This window comes from Eimeria tenella, genomic scaffold, assembly GCF_000499545.2.
Source record: "Eimeria tenella Houghton genomic scaffold, Eth_scaff38, whole genome shotgun sequence".
Lineage (NCBI taxonomy): Eukaryota > Apicomplexa > Conoidasida > Eucoccidiorida > Eimeriidae > Eimeria > Eimeria tenella.
Window position 1 is genome coordinate 216,762 of NW_013543302.1, and position 10,796 is coordinate 227,557.

The 10,796-nt window shown below is 45.7% G+C and overlaps 1 protein-coding gene across 1 annotated transcript; it reads left to right on the forward strand.

The window, feature by feature from the left end:
• Positions 1-6,932: 6,932 nt before the first annotated feature.
• Positions 6,933-7,829, forward strand: ETH_00014830 (Haloacid dehalogenase-like hydrolase family member protein, related; the record flags this gene model as incomplete). The annotated part of the gene is made up of 1 exon (XM_013376632.1): positions 6,933-7,829. The coding sequence occupies one exon, from the start codon at positions 6,933-6,935 to the stop codon at positions 7,827-7,829; it is 897 nt and encodes a 298-aa protein (XP_013232086.1).
• Positions 7,830-10,796: the final 2,967 nt, after the last annotated feature.

The window sequence follows — 10,796 nt, forward strand, 5'->3', positions numbered from 1 at the left end:
TGGAGTTCCAACTCCTTTATTTATGTGTGGCATACCCGTTGAGGGTGTGATTTTTGTGATTATGCAGTTGGCCAGCCGTTTTAGCTGGCAACACCCCCCTCGGTGCTCTCCGTTGCTGTTTTGCAACAGGGTCCACTCATCAGTAGCAGCGTTTAAGGAATTACACGCTGTTCCATTGCAAAATAAACAAAGCCTTTAGGTTAAACGTTTCATGCGAAGCCTATGTCAAAAGTTTTACACCGTTCTCAAATCAAGCTACATAATGTGGTGTTCGGTTCCAGTCAACATGGTCACCACCACTAAGCAATACCGTGACTCTGCAGAAGCCACGATAGCCTTTGTTTATCAAGGGGCTTTTCTGCCAGTAGGCAGAGGATTGAGGGGTTACAACTAAAAAAGGAAGGATACAACGGAAGTGGCACTCTGCGACGTGCTCGAAAGCAGCTCTATCAGGCATGTTTAATCATCTAGGACACTGCAAGGACTTTCCTTGCAGTTACTGAGCACTTGATATATCCAGGCCAACAGACAAGGATGGTACAGGCTACGGTCGCGACTCCTGCCCACACGGAGCCTCTTTGGCGTTCCGTACTGGATGCAAGTTCGGTTTCACGCGTTGAATTTTCACGCACACAAACTGGCATCTGGTGGAAAGGAAGTGATGCAACGAAACATTTTAAACATGCAAGTGCGCTCTGAGTATCCTTAGAGCTCAAAATAGATGCCCTGGCTCCCAGCTGGCCGTTCTGCTCATTTAGGAGAGGACACAAGGATGACATATGCTTTTCACTGGGTAAATTCATGTTTGGGTGGCCCTGGAAAGCACAGATGACCCGCGTTTCCTATTGCTGAAGACCAACCAGAGTCGTCTACGCATATCCAACATCATGGCCAAGCAATATATATGTCCCAGGCTCAATTTTGGAGTAGTGCACATTGGATATGCCACTGATGCCCTTCGAACATGAATTGTGTAGAGCATGATTCAGCAATGGTGAAAAGCGCATATACTTCACAAAGTAGAACTTTTCCGGGTTTGAGCGGGCTAAATAAAACCTGTACCTAAACCGGACCCATATGTCCCCACTTTCGAAAAAATTGGAGGTTAAGTAGTTTCATGTATGCCTGTGCCTAGGTCATCCTGACGCAGTTTTGTGCTGCTCGTCGCTGCGGGAGGCTTGCCTTTGACAACGCACAGGTTTTTGCCCATCTGTCTTCCTCCGTTTCCAAAAATTGTAGGTTGCACACAAATCATAACTTTTAGGAGCGTCGGATGGTGACGATTGCGCAAGGCACATCAGGCTCACTTGTGACTGATGAATCGAAGTGCTCGGAATAAAGCTGGACTCTTGCTTTTATCGGACATCTGCTGCTACCTCTCACAATGTTCCTGTTGTACTATTTGGTCCTTCAATCCTAAGGTTTACTCCGCATATGGGAAATCCGTCTCTTTCTTTTGGTGATGGCTCCCCATTACTGTTGCTGCAATTGCTATGTCGAATTGCCTTGGTCTGAAAGCTTCTAATGATTACATAGGGAAAACTAAACATACTGCCACCTTGAGTATGGCTCATTCCATGGTTTTAGGAACTGATGCAACGTTTCTATGGAAAGTCGGGCTGCCTCGTAGGTGCGCTACTTGCATGAACTGATTTGGCCGCAGTTTCTTCAGGCCTTTTAGTGTTATTGGCAAATTCCTTTTGTCTCCTTTTTGTTTCAAATGCGCTGGCTTTCTGCTCACTGGAATTGCGGAAATCTTTTTGCTAGATGGAATAGTCGTTAGTGTTAAACTTTCCACGGGATCTAGATGCTAAACCTCCGCAAGCTTCTTCGATCATGAAATCACCAGCCATGTTAGTTACCTGTCCCTGCTTTTCCTTCTCCAAATATTACAGTTTAAATCGCTGGTTTGCAAAAGCACATTGAAAAGTAATTTACAGAATCATTTTATGAATTTCTAGAGAATAGCCGATGCACCTACTTGCTCGGAAGCGTGTCACAGCATGTAGCATGTGCACTTAGATTTCTGCTACTGTCTTTTTTACGAATTCTGGCTTTAGCTGCCACGTAATTGCTGGTTTCTTGTACTTTCGGGACTTTCGTTTATCAGATAACTTCACAGATTGTGTAAGGAGTACATCCATCATCACATATGTGGCTGCTGGCTTCTAGGCAGTATATTTTATATAAGGAGGTCCAACGAAATAGCATTCTAGATTTTTGTGTATTAGCGCCGTTGGCCAGATCACTGAAAAAATGTGCCGGCTGATCCTTTCTGTTGGCGGTGGGACATGAAAAACCTATAGGGTGCTTTTACTTTTGCTAAGGCTTTCATTCCTCTTGATATTTCCCGAAGAAATGTTGACTGCCTGGCTTCCATCAATCTCCTACTTGAAATATGCTATCGCTGCACCTTAGCCCAACATCGCTTTAATAGCAAGCGCTCAAGTGTCCTATTCTAAAATTAAAGTCTTGGAAGGGTTCAGGTAGCAGAGCATGGGACAGGTAACGGGCCTGTTCCTCAGGGCCTAAACTGCTGCGGGATATTCCCTGGTCAAAACGAAATTTGCCTTTGCTCTGGCCATGTCAAAGGAGCTCAAATGGTTTTGTGGAGATTAGAAGTTCTGGTTCCCGGCCTTCTACACTTTTCATTTATGCTTCGTCAAAGCCCTGTAGGTCGAGTTTAATAAGTAGATTTGTAGGTCACACAAACTACGCGTTGAGCTTTTCTGAATTTGAATGCACTCGCTTACGCCTGCTCAATAGCGAAAAGGCTTACCGAAGTTCACACATTACAGTTTTGGAGAGATTTCTTCTGTTTCGTTGTCTGGGGCTTCTTTCAGCAATAATGAACGCCTACCCGTTGGAGAGTTCTCACTCAAGGCACAGAAAATCTTGTTTATGACGGATTGGAAAGTTCGAACCGATTGTCTGCATTTAACTGCACTTATTGCATCTGAAATATTCTGTGAAAATGCAGTAAATCATTTTAGACTTACCCGCTGGCGTCACTCTCGCTTTAGGGAGCCCCTATCCCAAAGTTCATAATTACGAACAGCATTTCAGTCGCTAAACGTGCAAAAATGTTTGCCTACAATACGATAAGGCACTGCTTTTTACACTAGTAAAGGCATACAATACTCGATAAATAATTATCGCTGTCTAGCGTTGCATTCCTTGTGCATATTCCTCTTCGTGTATTTGCATGGCGGGAGCATCACATAGAAAAACACTCTTTTGAATCAATTTTCCCGCGTGGCTAGTCAGTACACAGCTTGAAGTGTATAGTTTCCTTGGAAAACAACCAAATAGTCTTTTTTTGTTGCCTTTACGCTATCCACAGCTTCAATCGTCATATTTGTAGGGCATTGGATGCCGAAATGGATATTCTGCTCAGGACTGACTTATAACAGCTATTTATTTTGAAGGCCTCTTCCTTACTTCTGAGCTTCGAGAATCTGATAATGTGTTTTGTTAAAGATTTTTCTAATGGTATCATTTTCCATGTCCCGCTTTTGTCGCTTTTCTGCCCATCACATGCTTTATGGGGAGTGGTTGTTGAGAGGTTTCGGCTAATATGTCCCATTTTCTTGTGTCATATTGCTATGTTTTAAGACTTTCTATTCTTGGCGCTTTTACAAGTCCGATCGACGAACTCCTGGCATGGCGTCTTATCCTGCCAAACGCGCGCGCATGAAGTAATGAAATCTCAATTGTGCCAAAGATTGGCCAATCTAAGCCAAACTTGCTTTCTTAGTTTTGCAAACTCCATCTTATTTTCCTCAGCTCTAACCAATGCCACTTTTGCAACTCCATTTTGTGCCTCTACTTGAAGACCATTCAGGATTTCCCGTGGAACGAAGGGTTCTTCACAATAGGGTCCAAAGGGGAAACGAGTCCTACGCCTATTATGCTAGAAGCTGATCCTACTAATAAGCTGTTATCACCTGACTAACCTCTTGATAATTGGCGACCTCAAATATCGCACCCGCAGTCCCTGGTTAACATAGATTTGCGCCATCCTCCATTAAGACCTAGGGGATGTCTCTTCAGTATCAGTGAGCAAACCGAGCTCTGCATTCCATGAAAGATGCATACTGCGGGGCTTCGCAACTTGCGACCTACTGTCCCATCTTCTGCAACGGCTCTGCTATCTTTTGTCGATTCCACCCCTAAACCAATTTTGCCTTTTAACCTTTGTTTCGCTATAGCTGCTAGTGCTGCTTGCATATAAAGACTTTCTCAAAAGTTATTTGACCCTAGCCACTTAGACCGGGCGCTTCTTGACCGGAAGTTTCTAAAGCACTATAGAGCCACTGACAACTTTCAAAAATATGCATCTTATTTTTCGACCCTTTCCACGTTGACGCAGTATTGCCTTTGCGTGTTTGGTATTTTCGTTCACGATTTTTTAGTGCGGAAGTCGGCTACTGCAGTTTGTGACTCAATAAATGCTGTCTTTTATTTTATCGGCTGCGGGGTTTTGCAAGCCCCTGTATCCCAACGGTTTGTGAAAATATGCAAAATGTCTCCTACTTTCTGGAAACGCCTCAGATAATAGCTACCAGCTTCACGCACAGAGGCAAGGATAGGCTCGTCTTCTTCATGCTTGTGGTTAACTCGGTGTCAATATGAAAGATGCGCGTAAAAACAAGCGAGCCAATGGCTCAAGTTTCATTTCAGGAGAACGATATGTAGTTGGCGTTAGCATCAGAGATATTTTCAGGAACTTGCCAGGACCCTTAGATTTGACAAGCTTCCACTGCTACGGATTGCGGGATTCGTGACTTCCTCAGTTAAGGCTATTTTGGAGTCTCAATCGCTTTGGCGGATTCGCCTTTTGCATTTAATGCAATAATTAATGAAACTGGAAACATGGAGCGCTCTTAGTACTATCGGCACTAGAGCAGTAAAAAGTGGTTGTTTTCTAATTAACCTTAAGGCAGCTTCGCAGCATATGCGAGGGGCAGAAGCTTGCAATTGTTGCGACATCTGCTCTCATTGTTCACTAGGCAATTTACTGGATCTTAACAAGTACACACAGTGCCCGCAAAAGCTCTCTGAATTCGCACACGAAATCATGGATGCCGCAGTACAGCATGTGCCCAAACATACAGCATAATACCTTCAGCTGAGGAGATATCCCACACGTCTCAAGCTGCACAATTACACCCAGTATAGTCACTTACAGTAATAAAATGCTTACCAAGTATAGAAACTCGTTGCTGCACAAAACATTTGTGGTATACGTCTGAATGAAAACAAGCCACTTTTGGTCCAAACGCGTCATCTCTGGAGTCTTACATATCCAGCAGTGAGTAAGGCTATTAGACTGCATGATAATCTGTAATTGTTGTGAAGTTAATTACAATTTGTAGCAAAACCAATGTTCCACACTGTGGCAGCGCCTGCACGCCTACAGCAGGCTTTGTCCTGTCTGTTACTGCTTGACCCACTGGGGTAAGGATTTGCACTTTGGCCCCGGTCATTTGAAATAGCCTGCGATAGCACTGTAAAATTGTGATGGTTAGGGGGCAAAGAGCTTTGTGTACTTTGCTTATCGAAGCATTCTTTCGCTGCCTTGGAAAGTTTGTCTGTTAAACCGTTGGTTGTTGTAAGCCGAGGAAATCATGCTGTCGGGAACTTAATAGGTACCTTTCAACTGGAGAACAGTTTACGCAGAGCACATCTCCCGCTGAAATGGACTGGGGTTGGCTTTCTAAGCTCATAGCTGAATACGTCCCTTTCCCACTCCACTTGGTGTGATGACTGCATAGCATTGCCTCGCCTAGTCCGTGATCCCTTGAAACGCAGTACCCCTTTACGGATGTGTCTAATTCATGTACTAACCGCTGGTTTGCTCAAAATTTATGCACAAAGTACCCGCAGTGCTGAACAAACTCTTTGCACCCTTCGTGGTCAGCTGCATCTGCTACATACCGTCAAGTCTGCAGCCCCGCTGGGCCTCTCCCTGTGGTCTTACCAGAAGACCAAGCAATTTGTTTTACGCCAGCCCACTGGGAACCGCACAAGGATACCCAAACAAACATCACCGTACGGAAACACCACCATTGAAGCCAACTCACCATCAGGGACCCCAAAGCGTCAAACAGCGTAAACGGCCTGTTCCCTGACACAACATAACAGCGCCTCAGGCAGCAAAAACGATGCACGAACTACAGCAATGCCACAACATGACGCTTTCGTTTCCTACAGCACGCAAGTGCTGTGCCCCACATGATAGATACAGAGAGCTTTGTAATTAATCAGCCTCTCTGAGTCAATAAAATCAGCAGAGATTCAATAGCAGCAGCCGCCACGCTGTCGTATCCAACAGTCCTTTTTGAAGTGTAGGACTCTTAACGATCTTTGGCTTGCATGATGCAGCTTGGTTGTCCAAGGAAACACTGATCTGCTTTTAACTTTTGTAATATACACAATGTAATTTAAAAAAAGCGCCAAGGTAAGATTCTAGCTGTGCTCGCACAGTAAACGGCGCTTTATGAGGAGGAACTTGCAACATGCATGCAATATATATGTTCTACGTGATCAATATTGCAGGTTGCGTTGTTCATTGAGTTCCTTCTGTTTATAGCAATTACTTCGATAAAGTGAAAACGCTAGTTCCACAAGAAGTGCTGCTCTGTCTACGTTTAGCTTTTGGAGACGGCGAGCTCCAGGAACTATGGTGCTGAGAGCGTCCAGGGATCGCATCTGCCTGAACATTCGGGCAGTCTCTTCAACCAAATGCGCTATGTATACGGTGCCCTCTTTGCTTGGTAATTTGATGAGCCTTGTATTGTTCCGCAAATTAGGTGCATGTATTGGTGCTTATAGTGAAGCTGCGCTTTGTACGAAAAGCATAGCACCACCTGCCTCCGTTGTAGTTCTTCAAGCGCACTCGGATCATAGTGTCTCTACTGGCTGAAACAATGCTGCTTTCCCGGGCATACTTTTCATTTGTTGCTCTTTTTACAATATTTGCACTAGCACTCGCCTATGAAGTAGAGAGGGCACATCTCCCACAGCCTTCGCGCCCAATTCGGCTCATAGCTGTAGACATCGATGGAACATTAACCAAAAACGAGGAATTCGTGGAGAAGAACATAGAAGGTTTCAAACTTGCGAAGAAGCTAGGCATCGAAGTCGTCTTTGTTACAGGGCGGGACCCGGAATCAGCTAAAGCTGTTGTGGGACGGCACGTCATGGAGGAGGTCGGCTACGCCGGTTATCCTGGAGTGTACGTCAACGGAGCTTACGTAGTTGACCGGGATGGACTGGTGCTCGTGGATGGTCCACTTAGCAAAGATCTACAGGAGCGACTTCTCCAGAGTTTCGACCGTCATGGCTTAAATACAGTTGTGTTCGGGGAGACACCAAAGGGAGGCAAGGGGCACTTAAGGGAGAAAAGCGATTCTGACAGTGACCAGTATACGCTGGCAGTTTTTGAGGAGCCGAGTAAGATAGACGATGTTCTTCCACATTTGGTGGGGGAATTCAGAGAAGAGATTGAGTTCACAAGGTGGGCGCCTTATGCAGTAAGTGTGCACCGGATGGAGTTCAGCAAGGGCAGCGGGCTCACTGCACTCCTTCAGCAGATGCATATTCCAGCAGAGGAAGTCTTGGCCTTGGGCAATGGAGTTAACGATTTGCCCCTCTTTGAAGTCGCGGCCACGTCTGTATGTGTAAGGGACGGCGAGCTTGAAGCCGTGCAAGCGGCCGATTACATCACAGTTAATAGCGACGAAGGGGCATTGCTTGCAATCGTACGTGAGATTGAAAAGAATGGATATTATCCAGGCGCATTTGAGCGGCTGCAAAGATCATAGTGATCCTAGTAGAATTTCGGCTGGCTTTGTGCACGAGTATGACCAATCATATGTATTTATACTAGTGCATACATGGAGCTGTGAAGCAGCCATGCAGGCTGTGCAGACATTACGCAGCTTTCCCACAAAGGCAGAAACACTGGATTTTATTGACGGGACAGCGGCTTTATCTCTGGTCTGACGGCGGTGTCTTCATCTTTGCCTGCGGCGAAAATTTGCGGCAGGATATGCAGCAGCCTCTCCTTGTACGAAAAAAACGGTCGCTTTGCCTTTTTTTTGACTTTGAACATTGAATAGCAACCAACGTTTGAATTTGAATATTTCAGCTGCGATTTTGCAGGCGAAACGCCTGCTGCATGGGTAAAGAGAGAAAACATACTAATCGCCTTTGGCGAATTTAGGGGACGCATGTTCTCAAAGGATGTAACATGTGACAGCCAAATCATGGGAGGCGCTTGGCAGTAAATTTATCTCTGGCCGCATTCTTTAACGGGTCAATAAACCGATTTTATTTATATTTGTCGTTACTTGTTTCCTTAGGCAAGTATGCTTAATTTGCCTCCTAGCCAGATGGATGCATGCTTAAGTGCTCTTTAATTCTGAATTGATGCAGCCTGGATTTTTGTGGGCATCAACGAGGGCCGCTTCCAGCTTCGCAGCTTCATGCTGATCCACATATCCTGTGAATGTCTACGCAAAGCATGCAGAACTGTATGTGGTTAACAGCTTCTTCGGGCAGTAGCAGTTTTGTACAACAGAGGAAAAAGTAGATGGGTGCAGACCGAAGGTCGCATGTAATATTTGTGTTGTCACATTAACTATTTTTAATGCAAGCCGTGCACTTGTTGAAGGCAAATACACTGATCCATCCTGGTTCCTCTGGGGCTAAGCAGCCGACTTACTGTAGAGCCTTACACCATTGGCTTAGATATGCTTTTACTCCCCACTTCACAGTGCTAGTAGAGCGGCACGCTTTGTTCGTACAGCTCATGCTTGCGCTACATCAAACTACCGTTCACCCTCCTTCCTCACTGGTTGTCCAGTAGTGACAAGCTTGATGCTATGTTCACTCACTCAATGCTGAGATTGCCGATTAGCTTCGGGTTCGATATATTCCCTGAAGCGTTCATCTCGTCAATATTTGCAATGCCTGATGTGTTACTGTAGAGTTAGTCTGCAAAATTTAATTATTTACCTGTGAAACTGGGAGTCATCACCGCTTCGCGATTTGAGCTGAAGAGTACAGCTGCAGAGCACGTGAAATTAAAAGATCGATATGTAGGCAAAATCTGTGATTAAAATATACTTATGTTGCTCATTCCGCCCGGAGGTGATGCAGAAATGTTGACTTGGGCGACTGCAAGCAAAGACGGTTAAGTGCGCAGTTCTACAGTGCTGCCCAGCAGTAACATGCAGAGGTTTTAATACTTTGTCTTGAATGGGTGAGTTACAATTAGAATCCTTTAAGCCAAAACAACGCAGCTCTTCCAATATACCAGGCCTGGATTGCTCTGTAGCTGTGCTAGGGTATGGGCTAACTGTCTGGGAAGCGACCTATGCGCAATTTTGCGCCTAGTAGCAGAGGCGCTGTAGTGCGCTCCGCGTGGCCTCCAGCGGTCAGTGTTAGGACAGAATAGTAGACTTGTTGAAGTTACCTAGTTTACAAGGAGATAGAGGCTTTGGGAGGGGCGATAGGCCTAAGACGGGTCCTAGGCCCGGCCGGGGCATCTACGGTCTTGTCATCTGCTTCGTCACCACCTATATATATAGGTTGCGCAGCATATTTATTTCTCTTCACGCACCTTTCGCCCACGTTTCTTGTCTTCCACAGCTCCTAGGCTTGGCACTCCCATATAAACACTCTTGCTGCTCCGTCCTTTCGAAGGGTTCGAATGCACTCCCCGATCCGTTGTTGCACCGTATTCACTGCGTAATGGCTACCGATCCCCTACCGCTTACAAATCACACTAGAAAAGCGGGAGCCTTATAAGACGGAAAATCCTTATATATATGCCTTCTCACATTGCACTCGAAACACAAAGACGGCGCTCAAAGGCCTAGCATTCTTTGTCGGCAGTTGCTACAGAAGGTCTTTATCCATTAAAAAACGCTTCCATCTAGGGTGAACGCCAACTCATTTAGCTGCCTCTCTGGCACCTCCGATTTATCCGTTAGCGGGCCTGCCACGGCTTCTAGTTCAGCTGCTACTTTCCTTCAGTTCTTGAAGCCAACTTTAGCATCCCTAGCTACGACACTGCCCAGCTAGAGTGACAGGTTGGCCAAGAAGCAGTCATTAGTCTCCCAGCTCTACTGTGAGCAAGTCCACCCCTTGAGCTACTATCTTTTGGAAATTGGCCGAGCAGACCTGCTAGTCCCCTTATCACTGATTAGCCCCAACTTTTCGGGTATGTGCGCGTCGCTTTGACATGCAAAAGCACTGAACAATGTCAACTTTGAGCCACGGCTAATATATTCGGTTCTCTCTGGCCTCAGTGAGATAGGGCTGATGCGTCAAATCACAGCCTTATAATAATTCCTTTGACTCATCCTTGACTTCTTTGCCGGGTTTCAATGCATCGCCATTACTTACTTGCAAGACACAAACAATCAGGTGGCGGATTCATCTTCGCTACGCTTTCAACATACTACGGTGCGTGTATTTAGTGAGCCTCCTGTGGTTCCTCTTACTTCTAAGGGTGTGCTCGTCACGTTGGCAATAATGCCTGAGCAATGCGAAACGCCCGGAGACGCTTTTCAGAGTACTGAGCGGTTACGGGCAGTTGCAAGAGACTTTACAGTCCACTTATTCTCACTCTTTCACCGCCCACTGTTCTAACACATTTGATTTACCAAGGCCACGATACTCCACGCACACGTGCTCAACAAGCGCACTCTTGAGACATTGCTCACTCATCACACGTGCCGCAATCGTCTCGTCCCGTGCGTAACACTCGCGATCAAGAACGA